A 24,401-nucleotide genomic window follows, 5' to 3' on the forward strand; every position below is an offset into this window, starting at 1 on the left:
GGGCTGAATGCTGAAAGGCTCCACCACTGGGCTGCTCTGACCCTACCTCTCTGCAGAATAAACTTCCATTTCCCGAGCAGGGGCTTAGGGTCTCCTTGCTTTCAGCCCTGCTGCACAGGGCTTTCCTCGTGCAGAGCCCACTCACTTTCTGTTGAGCCCCATCTGGGACACACGGGGCTCACTGCTGCCCCTAATGGTGTTGATGGCCATTCATTCATCAGCTTTCCACACTCAAAGGTGTGTGCATCTCCCGCCTGCTTGCATGAGGTCTTCAGCTGGCCTATTCCTTGGTCCTGTTCTTCTGGAGGGTTTGGAGGGGAGGAGAAAACCCTTGTGCATTGCACCACCATGTTTAACCAGAAATCAGTTGAGTCTTGGGTAGACTTCTATTTTAGAATGAGAGACTACGTTGGGGATTTAGCTCAGTGGTGCCCCACTTGCCTCACAAGCGCAAGGTCCTGAGTTTGATCTCCAGTACTGAGAAGAAAAGTAAAAGTACACCTAGAATGTGAGACTCCTTCACCAAACACTTATTAGGCACCTACTGTGTGCTAGGCACTGTGGAAGGTGCCAGGAGTTGGTGCTGAAAAGCAAGTTCCTGCCTCCCAGAGGTTGGACTGCAAACCCAAAGGTGAGAGGACCCAGAAATGGCAAATTGTGATTGGGGTGAAAGGGGGAGGTCATGAATCTGCCCATGGCTGGAAGTCTTATCTTATACCCAGCCTGGACTTGGGGGATGTTCTTCAGAGGAAAAAGAACCAGACTTGCATCATTTTCTCTTTTCTGTTACATGTTTTTGCTTACCTTTCAACTCACAGTGATTCTGCACTTGTTTTATTATTCTCTCTTCAATCCTGTTTCCTTATTATTATATTTTAAAAACCTACTGCTTCTAATCTTCTTGGCCTGAAATAGCAGACAATCAAGTGTATTTGCAGTATATCTAAAATAAGCATTAATTAGGCTGTAAATTAAGGTTTGAGAGACTCAGCTGTGGTAAAATGTATCAACTTTAACATTAATTGTATAACTTCTATTTTTACTACCCAGTGGCCTTCTTAATTTCAGCAGCTTATTTTATATTCTGGATGACCACTGTTGCCATCTAAATGAAATATAACATTGTAAAACTTTAAACATGGGCTGCAGGTGGCCTTTCCTTCCAGCCCCACTCCCTTCTTGATCCTTTAAAAATGCACTGGCCTTTGGTTTGCCCAGTGTCAATTTTTATTTACCATCTGTTCTTGATTAAAAAAGACTTGTTTTATCACATTTTAAAATCTCTAAAAATGGGATGTCTTATAATTGATTGGGATTTTGGGATTAGATCACAGCTTTCTTTCTTCTATGGCACATGATAGTGTGTTTTAGGATCAATGATGTCTTAGACTTAATGGAATACAGTATTTATATCATTTGAAAGATCTGACACATTGTTCTGTTTCCCCAACTTGCCCTCACCGCTGGCTGTGCTAAAAATAGACAATATTATCACACATGTGAAAGCAAGTTTTTTTTCTCCCTAGAACCTTCTTAGAACAACAATAGGAATACTATTATCAGCAACAATAAGCACTTACAAAGTACCTACTATGTGGTGATGCTCCTTCAAGCACTTTTCAGATACCTCTCCAAAAATCCTAGGTCAGTAACAGCATTTATCCCCATTTTACAGATGAGGAAACTGAGGCTCAGAGGCAGCAGTAGCAAGACCAGCCATCTAGGCAGTCCATCTCTGAAAAAAGTTATACTGTGCTCCATTAGTGATTCTGGGACCTGAAGTATCTTCATTTAGATCAGGGGATCTTACCTGCCTGCACCTTCAAATTAACTACAGAGCTTTAGGGAAACGTGGGAAGAATTCTCCAAGTCATTTTAACAGGCTGCCACAGTACTGAGTCCCTGGGTACATGATCTGTATGTGACCCCCCCTAGCCATGCCACTTGGGATCCGCAGCCTTCTCACCCTCTGATGCTACATTCTCCTGGTGGCTGCTGAGCCTGGGCTGACAAGGACAGCAGGAGCCTCTTAAGCTTCTGGAGCTGGATTCCTCAATTAGAAAATAAGCCTTCCAGACTTTATTTTTTTTAATTAACTTATTTATTTTTCCTTCTAGACTTTAAACTGATGTCTTTGCTTTTAATTTTTATACCTCCCCCCTCTCTTCCAGCTCTGGAGTGCACAGAAAATCAAGCAGGTAACCCAGTTGGGGATTATTTTCTCTCCTCCATGCTTTCCTGGACCCCTCTCCACCCTGTCCCAGGGATCCAGCCCCTGCTCTGTACCTTGAGGAACTTTCCCCCTCTGGTTTGCCCCTGGCTGCCTTCCCCCACCTGCCACCCCAGCACCCAAGGGCCTGTGCTTCTGCAGCCTGGGGCTTGGGCCAAGCTGGCCTTTCTGTGGGTGCTCTGAGTTCCTGGAAAACCAGGCTTTGTTCACAAAATCTTGACTATGTGCCAAACAGGGGGACAGAAGGCCCTTGAGGTAGATGTAGTTTGGCCCCCTATGGGCTTTCAGTCTCCCCTGCACTGGGCTTTGAGGATTAGTCAGAGAAGGGTGCTATTCACAGTCCATGTGTTGGTTTTCTCTTACCCTGAGTGGTGGAAAGGACTGACAGATCAGAAGGCCACATGCAGCCACTGGTAACTGAGTCTTCCAGGGAAGATGTCCTTTTCCTCTTTCCTCCCCTAACCCCTCTGCTTGGCCCCTCCTTCCTCCTCATCCACCCCGCCCCCCTCGCTGTTCCTCTCACAGGCTATTCTACACCCGGACACCAATGAGAAGATCTTCATGCCTTTTAGAATGTCAGGTAAGCTCCTGAGCCATTCTGGTTCTGTTCAGCCTGGGGAGCTGGTAATGGCCAGAGCTGCAGGGCCATTTACCTGTGCCAGTCTGAGGAGGGGATAGAGCCCATCACACATGTGGATATACTGGCACCTTGGCTCAACTGTACAAGACCAGCCAGACTGAGGATCCCCTGTGGCACTCACCTGCTCTTTTCTGCCGGAGCAGTTGGGGTGGAGCTATGTTTTCTACAGGCAAATCTAGTGTACCCTCCTTTTAGCCCTTCTCAGTGATCAGTAGAGGGGCATGCATAAACCCTGTATGTCTGGGTTTTAGGGCCTGGAGAGCACCTGCACAAATGCTGGCTGGGTCAGGCACAATTGTCCTGCCCATGGTTCTGAGAGCTTTTAGGGCTTGCCCATAGTCACTCTACAGAGGGTCACACTCACCAGTGTGCTGACACCCCCTCCTTGCCATTTCTCCACGCAGTGAGCAGTACCAATCTTGAATCACATGGATGGTATGGAGGGTTGCCTGCTGCTGCCTTGAGAAGGCTCTCAGCTGAAGAAAGAGGCCTCAGTCAAATGAGTCAGTTAGAGCTCCACCCCCAAAGAGCCTGACCTTGCTGGGGAGAGAATAGACAGCCAGGGAATGGAAGATCATGTGGACCACCTAGTGCTTGATGGTCCCTGAAGACTTCAGAGAAACAAAGGCTCTGAGCATGTTGGAGACAGCTGTAGATATTCCCTGGGCCCTGTGGGCTCACACCTGGAGCCTGGCTTCTCTTGTAATTCTGGACCTTTTAAAGTTATGCATTCCTCTGAGGCCCAACCAAAGTTAGGATCTCCTAGCAGAAGGGAGCAGGTAGGTGAGTGAGGGCTCAGGATGTGATCCTTGACTTAGATGAAACTCAGGAGAGCATACTCCCTGCTGCCCACCAACTAGCTGACTGGCTGCCCAGGTCAGAGGCTGGGGATGAGGAACTGATTGCTGACAGCAATGGTGCTCGAAGAAGCCTTGCTGGGAGGCCACATGCAGTGAGAAGCAGGCACTGGGGGGCTGGCCTTGTGCCCCCTGACGCTGTCCATCTCAGGCACTAGGGAGTTAAGAAGCTCTGGCACCTAGAGGTGTCCATCACAGGAGGACAGGAAATTCTCTTTCCCAAAATGGCCTCAATGTTAGAAGTGAAGAAAGACAAGCTGAGGTATCCAGGTTCTCAGAAGACAACCAGTCTGGTGTAGGCAGAGGGCCGGGGGTGAAGGGGAGCAGAAGGTGCAGTGCCTCCTTCAGAAAATTGTTGATACCCACTGAGGGTCCCAGACAGCAGCCTTGCCTGCCGGAAGTAGGGAAGTGAGAAGGCTTGGCTACAGAGCAACTGAGAGCAGAGAAAAGGCGGCTGGGGACGCAGGGGACCTCTGCTGTGGGGAGGCTGAGCTGGGAAAAGGTCTGAGGGGCAGGAGATGCCTCCTGCCTAACTGTCTGAGTCTCTTTGCCAGTGCCAGTGATCAGACCAAGCCTGGCAGGCTCCTGGTATCTCGGGTGAGACCTGACTCTTCTCTTTGCTTTCCCTACTCACAGGTTACATTCCTTTTGGGACGCCAATTGTAAGTGTTGCCTTCAAAAGGATTTCTTATCTTACACAAAATTTTGAATGATAACTTTATACCATTGTTCATAGAGATTTGACTGAGTTTTTTATTTAGCACAAGTAATCAGAGGGGAGCTATTGGATAAAGTTGTATGCATTTTTCTATCACTTGCTATGCACTGAAGGGATGGATCACCAAGCTTCCTTGATAAAGGTGTACTGACTTCCTCCCTCCATGAGGTGGAAAGAGCCTTCCTCCCTGCATGTTCTCCACCCCCAGAATTGTCAGGGAAAACAGAGGGAGTAAGAATATATGGGAGCCTGCTGAAAATTAGAATTCAAAATTAATTCATAGAGGGCTTTTGGTATTCCTTTTGTTCGGTTTTGGAATCAAGGTTAGCCTGTGTTCATTATTTTCTTTCCTGTGTCAAGTATTTCACATTATGAATATGGATAAATCTCAAAAACGGTGTTGAATGAAAAAATAGTAGCAGAGTAGTAATACTCTCTGATGTCATTTAGATCATGTTTAAAAATATGCAAAGCAATGTTACATATAGTTTAGGAGTATATTTTCTATGTATCTGTGAAAACATTCAGTGGAGCAATAATTCATGGTGCTGTTCACCTCTAGGGGAGAGAAGGTTATAGAATCTAGCAGGGAAATGGAGGTATTTGTTTTGATTTGTGCTGTTTTATCTTTTAGAAAAGATAATTTTTCACAAAAATTTGAAAAATGATAAGACTTGACAACACTTGGATGCCCATAATATCCTCTAGACTTTTCTGCATGGTTGAAATCTTTCATTTTATATATATTTTTTTAATTTTAAAAATTGTTTCCTAAGATTACACTTTTTAATTTAAAACATTTAAAAATTGTATATACTTGGTGCAGTGTGATAATTTGGCATCTGTATACAATTCATAATCATCAAATTAGGGTAATTAGCATTTCCTCTTCAAATACTTAGCATTTCTTTATGTTGAGAACCTTCAAACTCCTTTCTTTTAGTTCCCAATCAAATCTATAATGAATTGCTTTGAACTGTAGTTACCCTACTGTGTTGTAGAACAGTAGAACTTTTCCCTTTTACCTAACTGTATACATATATTTTAATTATATATAAATATATATAGGGCCAGGGATTTGGCTCAGTGGTGCTGCACCTGCCTTGCAAGCTCAAGGTCCTGAGTTCGATCCCTGGTACTGCCTCCCCCCCAAAAATATATATATATATGTAGAGAGAGAGAGTTTATCATTCACATCTCTATCCATATATCCATATGTGGTTTCCCTGAGGGTATTATACTCTTCTAAAATATTTTGAGAAAGGATTATAAATTCCCTGCCATAATTGTATGTGTACTTAATTTCTTTGCATTTCTTATACTATATATATTTCAATGCAGTGGTGTTTGGTGTGTTCATGATGGTTTCATTTTCTTGATGTTATCTTTCTCACACTCATGAAATATCTGTCTTGTTGAATATTCTTGCCTTGAATTCTATTCATCTCATATTAATATTTCTATTCTTGTTTTGTTTAATCTATTTACCTTGTACATCATTGCCTATATGTTTATGCCAGAGTCATTTAATTTCTGTATTATTTTGTATTATGGCTCTCTTTTGGACAAAGATTGTCCGACTTTACCTTTTTTACTCAATTTGAAAAACATTATCTTTAATTTTACTGTGATGGAATCCATTTGTATTTATTCTCCCGCTGGTTGTTGTAACCATTTATTCTAGCCATCAAATGGATTTTTTGCTCGTTTGTTTATAAAGTTTTGTTATTATTCCCATTTCTATTACTGATTTGTACTAGAGCGATTGTTTTCATGTCCTTTTAATTTCTTTTTTTTTTGGTACCAGGGATTGAACTTGGGTCCTTGCACTTGCGAGGCAATTGGTGGAACCACTGAGCTAAATCCCTGACCCCTCCTTTTAATTTCTTTTTTTTTTTTTCTTTTAATTTCTTAAGCAGTTTGGAAAGGGAGCATCCTAATTCACTATAATTACCATTCAGCTGTATTATTTCACAGCACAGAGAGGTTGCATTTTATTACATATATGTTATAAATATCAAAAATCAAATAATAAATATGATTTCCCCAGCCTGGCTCACATAGGCAGAGACTTTTAGCATACCATTTTATTCTAGTCTTTATTTGTCATTTTAGCTCTATATGCCCACCAAGTTTTTGGAAATAACCTAGAATCTCATCCAATTTATGAAGCCTTTATTAACAGCTATATTAAAATTTACAGTTATTTAGGCTTTGTGTGCGTTGTGTTTGGCTGGAATACTTTTTTTTTTTTTTTTCAGTACCAGGGATCAAACTCAGGACCTTGAGCTTTTGAGGCAGGTGCAGTGCCACTGAGCTAAATCCCTGACCCTGGAATACATTTTTAATAACATTCAGTATACATTCAGGTCCACTTTCTGGACCCTTGGCTATCTGGAAATGTCTGTTTTTCCCTTTCATACATGAACAATAGTTGGCCTGCTTTTCTTGTCTTTTAAGAGTAAACTTTCCCCTGGAATCATTTGATATTTTTTTCTCTTGTCTTTAGAGTTCAAAAATATCTCTAGGATTTAAAAAAATCTTCTCTGTATGTTTTATAAAATTATTCAAGTAATGCATGAATATGTTCTTTGGGATTCAAAAATACCTTCAAGAAATTTTTGTGTAGAATATTTTAAAAGTTCTACAAGTAATACAGGAATGTCCTCTTTGCTCAGAATTTAAACAATACAAACAAAAGTAAAAGTCTTTCTGATGGCTCTTAGTCCCAAATCTGTGCCCAGACATAATTTGTTAGAAGCTTGGTGTGAGTTTCTAGGCTTTACCTAGGCATACGTGTGTACATGTGAGTCTTTATTTAAAAGTGTTTTCTTGGAGCCAGTCACTATGACTTGTGCCTCTAGTCCCAACTATTTGGGAGGCTGAGGTAGGAAGATCACTTGAGCCCTGGAATTCAAGACCAGCCTGGACAATATAGGGGGATCCAGCCTCTCAAATGGGTCTGGGGCTGTAGATTGGTGCTATAGCATGTTTAGTGTACATGGCCCTGGGTTCTATCTCTAGCACCAAAAACAAAAACTACAATAACAACAACAACAAAAACCAAGAAAAAAATGTTTTTGTTTTGTGGAGCTTTTCATTAAAAATATAGCAATTTTTGTTTATCCACCATTAGCTTATTACACTTAGCAGTTGCATTCGTTTGTTTTTCTGCTGAGTAGTGTGCTGTTCCCTCATTTTACATTGTTTCTGAGTATTTGCTATTAAAAGCAGTGATACTGCAACAAAACCTCCTAGAGCATGAGGATTTCTCCAGGGCACCTTGCAGCTGGCGAGCCTGCTGCCAGAAGGGCTGTGCACGGTCACTTTTCAAATAGATATTGCTGAATTTCCCTTCTAAAAGGCTGAGTTTTCTCATACCTGTGCATTGCTGGTATTGATATTTTCGAAGTTTTTACCAATCTGACTGGGAAGGGCTGGCTTTTTATTATGGTTTTAACTTTTGTGTCCCTGAACACCAAAAAGATTATGATTTTTTTTCTCAGGTATTTATTAGCCATTTCTTCTGTGCACTCCTTGCTTGAATCCATTTGTCCATTCTTCCATGGGCTCTATTTTTCTAATTTATTTGCAGAATATATATATGGATGTATATGGTATTAATCTTTTAATCTTTTAAATTATATATCTCTTGGGCCGGGGATTTAGCTCAGTGGTTTTGCTGCCCGCTGTGCAAGTGCAAGGACCCGAGTTTGATCCCCGGTACCAAAAAAAAATTATATATCTCTTCTCCAGCTGTTTTTTCTTTACTCTCTGGTGTCTTTGTTATAGAAAAATGTGACATGTTGATATTTTTAAGTATAGTGATTGTTCTGCTGATTGATTTTGAGTTTGTTCCCCTCATTGACTGCTTCTCCTTTGTTAAAATAACTGAATTTGTGAGAATTGTGTCTACAAATCAACTCTTGGGTGTATTTATCAATTCCTCTACTTTATCTTCATTTCTGCTTTTGTTTTATAATATCCCCCTTTCTCTTCTTTGGCTTGTTTGTTGTTGGTTTTCTTTTTGCCTTGAATCCTTAATTTATTCTCATTCTTTCCTTCTAATGAAAGTGTTTAGGGCTGTGATTTTTGGCTGTATCTAATGTTTCCATATATATAGTGATTCTGTTTTGTTATTTTTCTAAGTAAATTTGAAATTCTAGTTTTCAGTCCTCTTTAGTCAATTAGTCTGAAGAACACATTTTACATTCTAAGTGGTTGAGTTTTTAAAAAAATGTATTCTTTTGTTATTATTTTATAGGTTATTTTCAGTAATCTCTGTAATGCTGCCATTTGGGATTCATTGAGGCTTTCTTTGTAGCACAGTATGTAATTATATCAGTTAGGAGTAAGATCACATGCACATAACAAAATGTCCAAAGTAACAATAGCTTAAACAAAAGAGTTTATTTTTCTCGTAAATCGAAGAGGGTTAATGGTAGCCAGAATCCCACCGTGTCATGAAGACCCCTGTCTTCCATTTTTCTACCTCCTCCCATTCTCAGTGCAGGTTTCTAGTGTAAAAGTAACCCTATAGAACAGTATAGCTGCTGGAGTTCCAGTCATCTCATTCATATTCCAGGGAGGATAAAAACAAGAGGAGCAAAAGGGTGAATCTCCCAACCAAGTCAGCTTTCTTAATTATTATTATTTTTTTTTTGGTACTGGGGATCGAACTCGCGTCCTTGTGCTTGCGCAGCAGGCGGTGAAACCACTGAGCTAAATCCCCGGCCCATAAGTCAGCTTTCTTTAAGACAGTTTCTTGGGGGCTGGGGATTTAGCTCAGTGGTTCTGGTGCCTGCCTGGCAAGTTCAAGGTCCCGAGTTCTATCCCTGGTACCAAAAAAACAAAAAACAAAACAAAACAACAACAACAAAAAGACGGTTTCTTGGAAGTTCCACACAATAGTTCTGCTTACATTGCATGTTGAATTTAGCTGGTAAATAACCACTCCCATTATATAGCAATTATTTTAATGAGAAAGAAGGGGAAAATGGTTAATAGATAAGCAAACAAGAGTCTGCTATAATAATTTTTTTAAGTCCCATTAACACACAAAAAGAAGAGGTATATGACTGGGCATTGTTCCTCTTGCCAAAGCAGAGACCTGGGCGTTTGAGCTGGCAAAGGTGAATGCGTGGCTGGTTTCCCTGCAAGAGGCTAAGGAGACTCTTGCTGAGCTAAATGGCTGCCACCAACCAGGATGACCCAGCTGAACCAAGAAAGGCAAACCGTCTTTAGTTCCTACGACATCGTGAGGTTTGTCCCACACTTCCCCACTCTCTCAATGATCATTGCAAGGTCATTATTGCCCTGAGGGTGCCAGAGACCTTGGAGGCTGCTCTGCATGGCTGCAGTTCAGGGATTCCTTGCAGAAGTAGATGCTGCTCATGCCCGTGAGGATCAGTCCGCTGCCTGGAGTGCATCTGCCTCAGTAGCCAAGTGCACTGCGTGAGCACAGGATATCCAGCCTGGACTATTGCTTGGTGGGGACAGAGCAGGCAGCCTGACTGAGGAGCGGGCCTCCTACCGCAGTCAGAGCCAAAATGACAGGGCTCACAATCGGCTTCCTGGCCCCAAGAAGGGAGCAGCTAGCTGAGGCTGGCCCCTAGGATCCTTGACTATGAAAACCTGTGCTTTCCATCCTGTGCTTTGGCATGGACAGGCAGCAGGATGCCTTACTGGCCTTGTTCCTGGTCCTGCCCTGCCACCCCAGGCACCCAATGCCTTGTGCTCCAGCACTGCCACCCCAGGCATGGTGCACACCAGCCCCATCAGCCCCTCAAAGGCCCTGCGGGTGCCAGATGCACTAAGCATCCCTGCAAACACCAGGTCTGCAGGGAGAGAAGTTTCAGTCTGCACCTTAGGGAGGCCCTGGTCAGACAGTGTGGGTAGAAAATAGATGCACACAGAAGCCACTGAAAATGCTTACCAAAATAGAAATGAGGGTGCCGGCGAATGTGCTAGGGATGGGGCCCCAAGTGCTGAAGGGAAGGGGCGGGTAAGGCTGGGAGGTGCCTCAACTGAAAGCTTCTGGAAGCAACATCCGAGCTGCCTTCTGCCCAGGCAACAGCCCTAACTTGACCCCTGTGCTGGGCTGGCCTCGCCCAGAGCAGCCCCACCTGCACTCCGCACCCCAGAGCTTGGGAGAAATGAGCTGGTTCCCTCCCAGGGGCCGCTGCCAGTTTAGTCAGCAGATTTCACAGATCCACTGGCACCCATGTAGCGTCTTATTTTAAGCTTAACATTTAAAGATGGGAACTTTTCCCCCTTTGGTGTGCAGCAAAAAGATCCCAATTTATACATAAGCAGGGCAGCTAAGCCCATGCACCAAGGCCGTTTAGAGGCTCCTTTGGCCCACAGTGTCTTTTCCTCAGGGACCCTCCCAGAAGAGCCTCACCACCATGGCCACTTTTTATAACTGCATTTTCGCTCTCAGGTATCCACTAAGAGGTGTGTGGCACTGTCCTTTCCACACACATGGGGCCGAGGAGAGGCAGGGCTGCCTTGGCCCCAAAGTCTAGCCCTTGTCCTGTCCTTTCTCCTTTTTCCTACCCCTTCCCAGGCCCCTGAGTCCTACACCCTGGGCCACTATGAGGTCTCAGATGCTGTGAACTGGGTTTCTCCATAGGAGCAGTCTGGCTTTCTCCTTAGCGCTGACCTCTCTGGCACTACTGTCCTCCACATCACATCCAGAACTCTTTGTTTGTTTTTTTGGTACCAGGGATCAAACTCTGCACCTTGCGCTTGCGAGGCAGGCACCAGAACCACTGAGCTAAATCCCCAGCCCACATCCAGAACTCTCAAAACTCAGGGACCAAGATGTCCTGAATCAACCCTGGGTTCTGAGGACCAGGAGCACCTGGTCATTGAGTCTGGGGCACTTGGGCAGAGTCCACATCAGATTCTTCTTGGGATGTTAAAGCTTGGATTCGGGCCTCTGAACCCTCTCCCTTCAACACTACAGATGATTCCATTGGTGTAGAAACCCTCAGTATCAGAAGGTGCTGGCTGGTGAGGGTCAGTTCACCTCCAGGAGGTGAGGGGCATGTGTAGGTAGACCACAAAGGGTTCGTGTTATGTCAAGAGGTGTCTGTGCCAGGACCTCTCTGACAACTCCTAGTTCTTGTCCGAGTCTGCTTTTTCACACATCCTGATTCTATTCCCTTCAGTGTGACTAACACCAGCTATTTTGGCCTAATTCAACCCATACAAGAAGTAGTTGGTCCAGTGAAGCTTGAATCCATCAGTCAGGGAGAGACATTTATTTGACACAGATATTTTCTTTAGCCGGCTTGCATCCTTTAAATAGCAACACCCCTAAGACACTAAAGTGTTACTTCTCAGATCATTAGCCACATAAATCAGAAAATGGAGATAAAGTAGAAGAAAAAAGTTGGCAAATTGTTGTATACCAGGCTTATCAAAGAAGAATGTTTGAAAACTGAGTGAGTGAGGTCAGTGAAGGGGTAGGTACCGAGGTCTGGTAGCCAATGTGGAGTGGTCTTGCTCCTCCAATGCTGCTGGATGCTCTTGAGGATGACAGACCATCAACAGGTCCAGAGCACAGCAAAGAATGCCAAAAAGGAAGGCACAGGGAGCTGGGGAGCAGGTGACAAGGACCCTCATCTGGAGAGTAAGGGGGCTTCCTGGAAGAAGGGATAACTAAGCTGAAACCTGCAAGGTGAGGGAGGAGGAGCAAGCAGAGAGAGAGAGGAGATGAGGTAGGGTGAGAGGGACAGTAGTTTCTGCCATTTTCTTGGCAAGCAAGATAATTCTGTCTCCCATAGTCTTCCCCTGGTATAGATTTTACCACCGCTTGTCTTCACACAGTGTTTCCTCTCCAGATTTCCCACACTTTAAACAATTATTCTGGGTATTACTTGAGTACATTTTGTCTGGGAGGTGGCCAAGGGGATGGGGGCTGCTCAGATGCCATGGTACACAGAGTGTGATTGGTGAGTGGCCTTGTTCCCCTGTCATGAGCCTGTGTCCAGATGGGAGAGCCTGGGCTGCTTCCTTATTCTGTCCCCAGTGCAGGCTTCAGCACACACTGTGCCCTGGATGTGGCCCCAAGTGGGTGGAATGATGAGCATGGCTGCTTAGGAGCTGATGATGCTAATGAAGACAATGCAGAGTTTTGGCCCAAGAAGGACAGCAGAGTCACTCTTTCCCTGCGGCACTCCTGGGCCAGTTAGCGAAAGCTGCTGTGCTGTGATGTACCCAGCACCCACAGCGTTGCAGCGGTGTCTGTAATCACTCACCCTTCGGGCACTGTGGTTGGATGGTGTTGGCCTGCTCCAAACAAGGTTCAAGGGAAGCAGTTGTGCTCCTCGTGGCCCATCTGTGGGTCACCTGAGTCCACAGATCTGGCTGGCCTCTGCTCTTGCTTTCTTTCAGACTCCTTGGACAAGGAGACCAGTCAGGGATGTGTCCTTGTGGTAGTGTTAGACAGACAGGAGAGCTTCAGAGCTGCCTGAGGCCACTGAGGCCTGAGCTTGGTACTGACACACTGCCCCTTTCTCCCACACATCACTGGCCAAAGCCAGCAAGATGGCTCCCAGAGCCAGGAAATAACACTCCTCGAAGGAGGAGGCTGTGGCACAGGAAAAGATGTAGGGAGTGGGAAGAATCAACAGCACATCTCACCCCTACCCTGACTGAGGCCAGCACCCCTTGCAGCTAGCACTGTCAGGAAAGAAGTGAGGAGATGGGCAAAGTGGTCATCATCACAGCCCAGAATAGATCTGGTCCCTGGCCAAGGGGTATCTAATACTATTAATAATGAATTAGCAGTGTTCTCCCAGCTTGGTTGTGAGCCCTATCCTGTGCCATATGCTTTGAGGGAGATAAGCCCCAATTCTATTTTCAGAACCCACTGTCCTTAGAGAGATAAGACTCTGTTCAAAGGTGATGATCAACTCTATAATGCAGGTTGTGGGGTCCAGAGAAAGGGGAGTCAGCAAAGGCTGGGGAAAACCTAGATGAGGAGAGGAGCAACACCAATAGCAACACCCAGGAGCACATGCTGCATGCCAGGTTCTTCCATGTCTTACTCCCTCTGCTGACTGCCCAAGACATGCCAAGATTGTGCCCCATTTAACAGATGAAGAAACAGAGGCATGAGCTCAGGTAACTCACCTATGGTCAACATTGGCACCAACACTGGACAATCAGAGCCTGAGTGTTAATCGCTAGGGTCCACGGCCAGACACCTGAGGAGAGGGGGACCTCAAAGATGCAGACAGATGTGCAGAGAGGCCAGCCACCGGGGGCTGGAGCTGCCAAGGGGACACCAGCCATGGTATGAACTATAAATGGGAGCAAAGATAGGATGTGCGATTTGGCCAAGGTCCTGCAGCAAGATCGGGTGGAGGCTGGGGAGAAATCCTGGCATTGGCTCCTGTTCCCTTGCCTTCCACTTTCCTTGGTACCGGCGGGTTCTGGGCGCTCTCCACCGTCTGCGTGGCCACGCCTGCTGCGCTTCCCTCTTGGAAGAGGTGCGATCCACTGGCGTTGGAGCCGGGTGGACTGGCTCCCTTTCTATCCATCTCTTTCTTCCTTTCCCCTGCCATCTTCTGGAAAGGGCAGCGGGAGGGAATGTGGGCAGGTTGCACCAGAGATATACATCTGAGAGCTGAAGGGAACATTTATTTTTAATGTAGACTTAAAAAGAAAAAAGGAAGTTATAAAATATCTGCTCTTGCTCCTGGGATTGTGCAGATGGTGCTGCATTTTGCCTAATAGGGAATGGGGCTGGCATCGCATCTGTTAGTCCCTGCCTGGCTGTAAGGACCTGGGGAGCAGCATCCCTGCTCCCCGGCCCCAGCCCCAATGACTCCCTGGGATCTGTTTGGCAACACAACTTGCTGTTCACTTCCTCCTAGCCTTCCCCTCTCCAAATTAGACTGCCTTCTGCTGATTTCCCAGACCTCCTCAGTCAGGACAGGCACTGCTCCTGTCTCACACACACACACACACACACACACACACACACGCACACTGAAGTTCAGTTCTACCTCCTCCTTTGTCAGATAATGTGGGCATGCTGACCTGCCCTTCGCTGGCCCCTATTTGGATGTTAGGTTGATTAACGTTCTATGCAACTATATGTCTCATTAATCGATCTTGCCATTTTCCTGGGTATATAAAGGATCTTCTCACACACTTCCTTGTTTGGTCGTTGTGTTGGTTGTGGTTAGGGGTCATGATCCCTCTTCTCTGATATTACACATTGGGAGCAGCATGAGATGTGGGACAGAGACAATGCTCCATAAACAGGCTGAGCTGCTGACTGAACCCCTCTTCCTTTGTGCTCAGGGTGAACTGGAGAAGGACTGCCCTACAAATCAGAATTGGGTGACCAAGCCAGGGATCGGGACACCTGGCTCTTTCTCTAGTTTGCTATAAAGATGGGCAGATCACTGAATTTCTCCAAGTCTTAGTTTCCCCATTTGTAAAATATGGCAGGTAATCTCTATTTTGTATGATCCCTAGAGTTATGATGAGGTGGTGACATATGGAGAAATGCGTGGCAAAAATCAATCAATCTCTTTAAGAAACATGAGATTTGTTATATCAGTTAAGGTGCCCACATGGACACCAGGCCTATGTTAGGGCAGGAAGTGGGTGGGAGTTGTCCAACAAGGTGGAAAGCTCATGGTCACAGGCTTATGTGCAAAGCGTGTGTGGGCAAGTATGTTTGTGTGGGTACTGCCTGGTAGTGCAGTTTAGGGCTCTGGATTTTTCTGGAAAAGACTTGATAACATTTTGAAAAACTCAGTCCACAAGGTAAAGGAAGTGAAGGTGAAAATGGGACACAAAGGGAGGAGAAGGGAGGATGAAGCCAGGAGTGAGTTCCAGGGCCAGGAAATGCGCCATGTGGGGGGCTGTACCCTTGGCAGATGTGGCGGTGGAAAGTGGCCCAGGCTCCCGCATGGTCAGTGCAAAGAGAGCGGTAGGTCCAGGGTCTGCAAGATACATGGAAACCAGTTGGTCAGAAGTATAATTTCTGACCTTGAGATCAGAAAAAGTTTCTCCCAAGAGGATTCATGAAGAGGACCCTGTGATACAATGAGCAGAGTCCTTTGAGATATGTTATGTACATATGTGATCACTATGTATTGCAAACATGTGCTAATGAAAAAAATTTTGGTAAATATTTCACTAAAAAGTACCACAGGGGTGGGAGGAAATGAGCAGTGTCCTGGTGAATAGTTGTGGGGAAAATGCAAGGAGTTCCCTGGGGTTGTTTCTTACGATGTTCCTAGTGACCTGAGCACACTTCCCGGATGAGGTGAGGATTCCGGGTGAGAAAACAGTGCAGTCCAAAGCAGATTGTGCTATATAAGCTACAGATTTATAGGAGGGGATGAGTACTACACAGTGGATGGCAGGGATTGTCCCAGGCTTTCAGGGGTAGTCAAATACGCATATGCGTTTGCATATGCGTATACACACACACACACACACACACACACACACACACACACCACCCCTCTCTAGGCTCAGCCTTTCTCTATTTGGGCCCTGAGTAGGAGGAGCGCCTGGGTCTCCCGGCACTCCTCAGCATGTAGGATCCCATCACAATGAGGCTGTTTCTGTTGACTTCACACAGAACCTGAGAACAGAATTTTAAACCGAGGTAAGACCTCCACGGTCAAGCCCTTCATTTGTAGGATAGAAAGCTAGAAACCCCAAAGGGAATTGTCTTCCATCAGAGACCACAAGGGTGGAGCTGAAGCTGAGCCCTAAGGTCCCCTGACTTTCAGTCCAATCCCCTGAGCTGCCACTGCAAAGAAACATTGAATAGAGGGCGGGGATGCAGCTCGCAGTGCCTTCCTGGCAAGCATGAGGCCCTGAGTTCAATTCCCTGTACCAAAAAAGAAAAGTGGAAAAAAAAAAACTGAATAGAAATCTTATTCTAGGAGAAAAATCTCACAAGAGAACTCCTCACTGGCGCTACAAAGTGGCTTTACATTATATAATTTTATTCAAACTGATATGGGCCAATAAATATAAATGTGTGTGTGTTCACTGTTTTAAAACATTTTAATGTTTAAAACATGATTTACTAATGCTACTGAGGATATCTAGAATTTGATTTACTGCATAGTATTGAAAGTTTATACTTATTCCTTACAGAAATTCTTGCCAAAGAGCCATTTTATCTATAGGAATAATAAATAAGTCAATATGTGGATGGCTGTGCACATTTTTCCCATATGCAGTGGTACTTGGTAGATGCTATTTTGCACACAAACACTTAAAAGGTAATCTTGAGGGATATCCATGGACCCTTGAAGTCTAAGGCATGGCCAGTGTCAAGATCACAGTTAATCTTGACCTAAACCAAAAAAGCAGTGTGTGAATCTATCTCTCAGGTGCTATTTGGGCTTTGGGAGTAATGGATCCACTCCTGTGTGTCCATACTCAGTCTTACATACGTATCTGTTCATTTCTGCATTCCTGCATTCATCCACTCAACAACCATTTATTAGACATCTATTTCCACTCAGTAGGTTAAATATGGTGTAAGTTTTCACTTCATTAAGATTCAGAGATAATAAAGTCCCCCAAATTCTATTTATAAAACACTTAAAGTGTTTGAAACAATTATTATTTAATCTCCACAAAAATCCTCTAGGATGGCTAGGGCACGAAGTTCAGGTCACCTGAGTGGACATGGAAGTGTTCCTTTGTTTGCTTGTTTGTTTTTATTGGCTCCTTTAAATTATGGAAAGAATGCATATCCACTGCTAATAAGAATAGAGAAATATCTAAGAAGAATGTGAGGAAGTAGCCTATGATGACCTCCAGAGAAATCCACAGTTAATAGTCAGGCCGTGCTACAAATTTCTTCATGCTTGGAGACATATATGTATATGTGTTTGTGTATATGGCTATATATGACTTCTTTGTATATAAACAGAATTATGCTATAGTATAATCCTGCAACTTGATTGTTTTCATTGTATACCATGTCACCATAGGCATGAGTTCGTACAGGTCCAGCTCACTCTTGTTCACAGATGTGTATTTCTTCTGTGCAAAAGTATGAGATGTTTCTTTTGCCATCTTCAGCCTAGTTCTTCTCTTGGTCTAGGTTGTGGGTCTTCTCCTGCCCAACCAGACTCTGGCATCCACTGTCTTCTGGCAGGTAAGGGTCTCCACAAGCAGAAGGCTCTTCAAGGAGGGATCTAGACAAGTGCCAGTTGGGAACTCCCTACCCTAGGTCTCCTGCTCTGTTCAGGACCCTGCTCCAGCCCAAACACTACTGGAGAAAAAAACCAAGACAGTGGCCTAGCTGAACAGGCTTCCAGCAGCCCAGCATGACTTCACCATTATGTGTCACTCCAACCTTTGGATGGAGATTATGAAGGGACTGGGTGACCTGCCTGGGACATGATGGCAGCCCACTTTGTCCCTTAACTATATGTCTTATGGCCCATGATCTGAGGTCCACAGCCTCATTTTGACATCAGTTCACCCAACTCTGTAGGTGACGATTAAACCACTCCAATCCCAATGTAGTGAAGTGCATCACAGATGCCCTTCCTCTCTTCATGGGAAGAGTCCAGTTAGTTGTAGCTCCCTGAAAACAACTGAAGATGACTCTTTGTGTCTTTGTAGGGGAAGGGGATGGAAAGAAAATCTGTCTTTGGGGATAAAATGTTAGAGAAGCTTCCTTTTACAAAATTTCTAAGTGTCTCCATGCCTGGGCATTGACGGTGCACACACCTGGGAGTTTGGAAAAATGACTCCACCTTCTGTCCAACAAGTACTATATTGAGGATGATGTGGCAGAGGTACTGGGGCAGTGGATGTCACAGTTCCAAGAGAGGGACCCGACTCTGCATGGGGCTAGCTGCTGTAGTTTGGCAGGAAATGAGGGGTTTTCTGAGATTTGACACTTTCAGTGCTAATGGTGGCATAGCCCCGGGAAAACTGGGTCAGTTGGGCATGCTAACCAGTGGAGTGGAGCTGGAGACTGTCCTGTCTTTCTGGGTGTGTGTGGCCTGCCAGGGATGTGACCACAGCTTGTTTGACATCTTCTCTCCCTGCTGCCTTTCAGTGGCTGAACCAGAGCCACAATGCCTGTGTCAACTATGCAAACCGCAATGCTACCAAGGTGAGTGTTACTGCCCTCTGCCTGGGGGTGGGTTCAGACTGGGAGGAACCTAGTCTTCCCTACATTGTGACATTTCGCTATTTCTGGTCTTATCATTGGCCTCCTGTAGTACCTTATTTTTACTGCCAGCTCCTCTGCCAAGACAACAGACCCAGCTTACCTGGCTAGAGCCAACTGGAGCCTCCAGGCAGGGCCTGTAAAGGAGAGTGTCTGGGGAGTCATGCAAGGGATGAGTTCTTCTGGCTTCAGAATTCTCCTTGGGCAGCTCTTATACTCAGGTTGTGGATTCAGATGGTGTGAGTCTCCTGGAGAATGACCCTCCTACCGTGTCCTCCAAGTTTTCGTGGAAGCTGCCCAGCTCCTAGAGTGCTGACCACAAAGCTTAAGGGCTGCTCTTGAGGGATAGGGGTCTGAGAGGCCTGGGACCTTTTCCCTCAAGTCCCCTGCACCCTGGAACAAGCCCATTGTGGAGGTCAGGTCCCTCTTCTGTTGTCCAGGAAGAGCTGCTGGGTCGCTGCTTTGCTGCAATGCCACCTCTCTTCCTAGCCAATCTTTACTTCAATCCAAAGGCAAAGGGCAGAGAGAAGGAATCTAGATCCCTCTTGGGGGCCATCTGTTTGGGAAAGGGAGGATCTTAGCATATTCTAATGCTGGAGAAGAGGTGGGTGAGGTTAAAACCTGCCTGAGCAGCAGGAACTTCAGGGTCCTAAGACTCAGGATGCCTCCCCACTGCTGTACCCACACACTAAGGCTCTCTTACGGGCTTCATGTCTTTGCCTCTCAGCTGGGCTGGCTCCTGTTTACCTTAAACCAAATGTCTCCAAAATTGCAGTTGCAGTAAAAGACGTGTTCCTTAGCTTTTTTTTTTTCTCTTTCTTTCTTAATTTTCGGTGTTGGATCTAGGGATCTATTTTTATATAGAAATACTGTCACCTATTGACAGGGAATCCCAGTAGCTGCCTGGGCTGAGGAGACCTGTGAGAGACAGCCAGTCATCAGCTTTGACACTACCATACCGCCTAGTCTGCTCTTGGTGCTAGATGCACACTAGCCTCCCTATTCTGGAGCCCACTGCCTAACCATAGAGGACCCATTCTGCTCTGTCTCTCCCTGCCTCCAGCTGTCAGAGTCTGCCTGTGACTGTTTGACTGTTGTAGATCAGGGCAGAAGGGGAATGGGCCCTTTGGCACCTCCTTGGACATTGCTGCCTTGTGTTCCCATATTTGGAACTGCTGGGGTGATTTGCAAGGGTGGAGTGTGGCGCGTCGGGTGCCCAGTGGGCCTGCAGTTCTGCATCTATCTTCCAGCCTTCCCCGGCATCCAAGTTCATCCAGGGTTACCTGGGAGCTGTCATCAGTGCCGTCTCCATTGCCGTGAGTAACTCCTTGCCCCACCCCTCAGTCCATAGGGCTTGGCCCCACTCAGCACTGTGGGTTGACCCGTGTCCCAGGCCAGGGCTGGAAAGGATGGAGAGATAAGGGTCTATGGGAGCTGTAGGGGCAAGTGTGCCCAGCAGGAAAAAGGCTGTAACAGCAAAAGAGCACTAACCCGTGCTCTAGGATTTGGAAGGAGATGGAACTACTACTCTTCCCCAGGCTCCAAGGTCAGCATGTTTGCCCTCAGTCTTCCTGGAGCTGCTGGTCCTCATGCCTAGGAATGCAGTCCACACGCTGTTGGCCCACAGGCGAACTCCCCTTTCCTTTTTGCCTGAGCTCCCAGGGCATTCCTCCTCTGTGGCCATACTCCTGTGGTTACATGATCAGCCCATCCTGAAGGTCTATAGGCTCCTGAAGACAAGGACATGAGGCTCACTTTGAGCCTTCATAGAACTTCGAGAATAGGGGAGTTTGTAGACTGACTGAGAAAATGTACATGAATGGTGGGTCCCTGTTCCCAAAGAGGGCAGAAAACAAGTGACATAGCTAGGGGCCTGGGCCAGAACCACAGTGGAACCTCAAACTCCTAAGACCTTGTCCAGCCTTGATCCGATCCCGTGCCTACATCTGCCACTCTACATCTCTGTTGGGGTGGACTCCTGTGGCCAACTCCAGACAACAAAATCTCTTTCCACAACTTTGTTGTTTCATTCATTATACAATGCATCCATATAATTGGTAAGAAAAAATTAGAAAATGCAAACCAAAATACAAAGATAATGAAAGAATTTATATATATTAATCTTTTGTTAAAACCCCCTTTCCTCCTCTTCCCTGTACCATTAGATAAATATCATAATGGTTCATGACTGTGTAATAATGCATTGTATCCTACACCACACTCAATTCTGTTGTTCTTCTAAAGTAAAGATTTTTGGGTTCCCTTGAAATGTCCTCATTTATTTCATTTCCACATAGACTATGTCACTTCCAAATGGCTGTTGGTGGTGCATCCCATCGAATGCCCAAGTTCTCTTTCCTTTCCTAAACTCTTACATCAGCATGGGACTTACTTTGTGGAGAATCAGACAAATTGGGGGTTCCTATTTTGGGGGCTTGCTGAGCCAAGGTCAAGGCTTCCACTGAGAGGCAGAAAGGGCTCCTTAAGATGAGAGGAGCTGATTCATGGTCTTCCCAGCTTACCAAATGCAAAACCCCCTTTCTTCCTTGGAGATGTACAGGTGAGGTGGGAAGGAGTAGGAAGAGGAAGAGGTCACAGCCAGAAAGAAGCTGAGTGACCATGAGGGCTTGAGGGAAGGGGATCTCTGTCCTGGTGGGGCACCCTTCCCCCACAAGCCTGGTGGCCTGGAAACCAGAGTGCAGCTTCTGCAGAGAGCTCTGGACTCCGTGTCCCTAGTCCTCATTATCCCACCCAAGGAACCGTAGCAACGCCATGTAGTCACTTTCTTGGCCACACCTGCCCCAGATTGGCGGTTGGTGCTTCTAGACTGGGCCCATCAGAATTACCATGGATGTGGGGTCTCCAGGGCTCCCAGCACTGGGGTCTCTCCAGCAGGGCCTGGGGGCCTCACTCTGGGCTGTGCCGCTGTAAGGAAGTCCTCCTCCCTCCTCCTTCCTCCATGTCTAGCCACAGAGGCCCCTGGAGGAGGCTTTTCCTGGCCATTCCAGCCCATACTGCCCTTCTCTGGCCCAAATCCAAGAAACTTGTTCTTCCCACACTCTCAGTTGTGCCCCATGCCCTGTCCTCTTATTGTTCCACAGCCTGAGACGCATCCCCAGCTGGATTACAAGTTAACCAGGGACAGGCCCCAGGTGTCCTCCCCCCAAAGAGAAGAGCACAGAACACTGCTCCATAAATACTATTAATTAGGCTGCTGATTGATTGCTGGCCTCAGGAGGCCCCTCTCCTCTCCCATCCACAAGCCTTAGTGGTGGCAGTGGCAGGTCTCTCTGCCTGACGTCTTCACACAGTGAGGGGCTCACTGCGGCAGATGGAGCGGAGTTTCTGACTTGGAAAATCTGCAGCTTGCTTGCTTCTCTTTTGTGTATATAAATCACAAAACCTCCAAAGAAAGAAGCTTTATTTTATTTTCCTTTCCCTTGTTCTCTGGAACCCCAGGCCCTGCAGCCTCATTAACTGATCTCTACTTCAATTAGTGACAAATCCCCTCCCAGGGAGAGCCTGTTAGGAAGAGATGACCTGCAAACAAGTGTCACGGCCTCAGTGGTTGGCCTGGCTCTGGCATTAATTAAAACGAGTCCCTACAAGCAGGCGGCCTGGATGGGGCTGACAGGCTGAGAGCAGGTTCCAGGGACGGAGGTGACTGGGTGGAGGACAGGCCTCCTCTGTGGACCCGGAAGGGTCCTCGCTCCCTCCCAGAAGAGCTCCTGGCACTGGTCAGCACCCTGCCCCCCAGTCAGGCATCCCCCATTTGCAGGACCCCAGGACCACAAGGGCTAGGAGCCTCTCAGTGAACCTCCTAAATAGATTAGGCATTGTCTGATTGCTTGAGAAGAAAAAAGAAATTCCGTCCTAAGTTATTTTTGAAATCTAACAGTTTGTTGTATTTTAACAAAGGAAGCCTCTCTCCGTCCTCATTGTGTTTTTGTCCTGGAATTTGTATGGAACGCTTCTGTGCTCAGCCCTCACCAGCTCCGCCAGAGCGAGAGAGCGGGCGAGACCCTTGGCGCCCTGCAGGGTGTGCCATGCGCCCAGCACTCTGCGGGGGCTGGGGCCTCAGCTGATGTGACTATCAGGTTACCGAGTGGGGAAACTGAGAGTACTGTGTGGTGTGCTTGGAGTTATTCTGGTGAGGTTGATCCTGGGGCAGGGTGGGGCCGGAAGGTCACCTAAGTCAGAGTCAATGGGTTGACTTGTAGGATGGACAGAGATAGCCAGGGTACAGTGGGGGTGGGGGGTGGGAGACAGAACAGTGTGTGCAGTGGCCCAGGAAGAGAGAGACAGGTCCCAGGCACTTGTCAAAAAGCAGGTGTCTGCCATGTGGGGAGCAAGGGTAAGGAGATGATGGGGACAAAGTAGAGAAGTAGCAGGGGCCAGTCATGAAGTGCTGTAAATGCCTTGCCAATGAGGTCACAGGTCATACCAGGAAGCCCCGCCTGGTTCAGGGATTGGGCATGGCAGGGTCCTGTGTAAGGGTGGACCCGGGGCAGGGGAGGAAGACTCAGGGCTGAAGTCCTACATGAGCAGTCAGGCGCTGGTTGGTGGGACCGGATGACAAAAGATGCTTCATTCCTTGAACCCTTCCCCTTCAGCTAGGTCTCAGCTGGCTGAAGTCTCCCCTGCTGGGCAGTGCTGACATCCTTTTCCAAAGGTTCTGGAGCTGAGCGGGACTTTTCTATATAGGGTGCAGTGGATATCTGTTAGCCTTTTCCACCAGACACTGGAGGATGGGGAGGGGCCCAAGGGATCCTGGGGTGAATGCTACACCTTTCTGTTCTCATTGCTGCCTGGTGATTCCATGGCAACTGACCATGTCCCCTCAGTGGTCAGACTGGCAAATAATCATAGTAATAGTACCAATGGCTAACACTTAAGGAATGGCTACACTGTGCCAGGCACTATTTAGGTATTTGTCCCCATTTTTCAGATGAGGAAACTGAGGCACAGTGTGAAGTCAGTGACGGAGCCTACCAGGCTTACTCACAAACTCTTGTTGACACAAAAACTCCTTTTCTTTTCTTTCTTTTTTTTTTTTTTTTGGTACCGGAGATCGAACTCTGGCCCTTGCGCTTGCAAGGCAGGCGGTGAAACCACTGAGCTAAATCTCTGGCCCAAAAACTCCTTTTCTCCATGCTACCCCTGTGGCATGAGAGGCAAGAAAAGCCAAGCAGTGTTTTGTCTTCCATGCAGGAGGAACCAGCACCATGCCCTTGATAGGCAGATCCTTCCCAGGTACCCTGAGAGCAGTGGAGGAAAGTTTCTGAGAGGCTTCTCAGCCCCTCTCCACCTTCAGACCTCGGGCCTCTGTTTTTCTGGCCAAAGTAAGTCAGGAACATATCTCTGTCCCTGCTCCAGAGTATGCCCTGCCTCCTGAAAGACAGGCTAGCTCTGTGGCAGAGTGGACCCCAGGCCCTTCGGTTCTTCTCGGGGTCTGGAGGGAAGGGGGGATTCAGCACCTGTGAATTCTGGACCAGACTTGTCTCACCACTTTTGGTATGAGTGGCTGGTGGGTTGGAGGGGCCATCACATGGACCCCGCGGCAGAATCTGAAGTGTTTCAGAAGCCTACAGATGGTGATGTTGGCAGTGGCGAGTCAGGCATGAAGCATGGCTCTGCATCTATTCTGGGAAGGACAAGTTGCTGTCCCCCTCTTACCTGGAAGGGTCTGATGTAATTGTTTTCCCCTACACTGGTCCCCGTGGGGCTTGGTTCAGGGGTTGGGATTGGTTACTAGCAAACAAGCC

General features: G+C 46.6%; 1 protein-coding gene across 1 annotated transcript in view; it reads left to right on the forward strand.

The window, feature by feature from the left end:
* Positions 1–1,224: 1,224 nt before the first annotated feature.
* The window catches only part of LOC101710443 (sideroflexin-5), a 69,634-nt gene continuing 46,457 nt past the window's right edge, over positions 1,225–24,401 (forward strand). Inside the window, exons 1-7 of the mRNA XM_087215915.1 lie at positions 1,225–1,644; positions 2,172–2,198; positions 2,756–2,810; positions 4,364–4,389; positions 17,554–17,607; positions 18,523–18,579; positions 19,887–19,952. Of these exons, the coding sequence (XP_087072041.1) occupies positions 2,792–2,810; positions 4,364–4,389; positions 17,554–17,607; positions 18,523–18,579; positions 19,887–19,952 (222 nt within the window). The 5' untranslated portion in view covers positions 1,225–1,644; positions 2,172–2,198; positions 2,756–2,791. The remainder of the gene's footprint in view (positions 1,645–2,171; positions 2,199–2,755; positions 2,811–4,363; positions 4,390–17,553; positions 17,608–18,522; positions 18,580–19,886; positions 19,953–24,401) is intronic.

This window comes from Heterocephalus glaber, unplaced genomic scaffold (genome assembly GCF_053883595.1).
Source record: "Heterocephalus glaber isolate CG9 unplaced genomic scaffold, H.glaber_assembly_v1.0 deba00001456, whole genome shotgun sequence".
Classification (NCBI taxonomy): Eukaryota; Metazoa; Chordata; class Mammalia; order Rodentia; family Bathyergidae; genus Heterocephalus; species Heterocephalus glaber.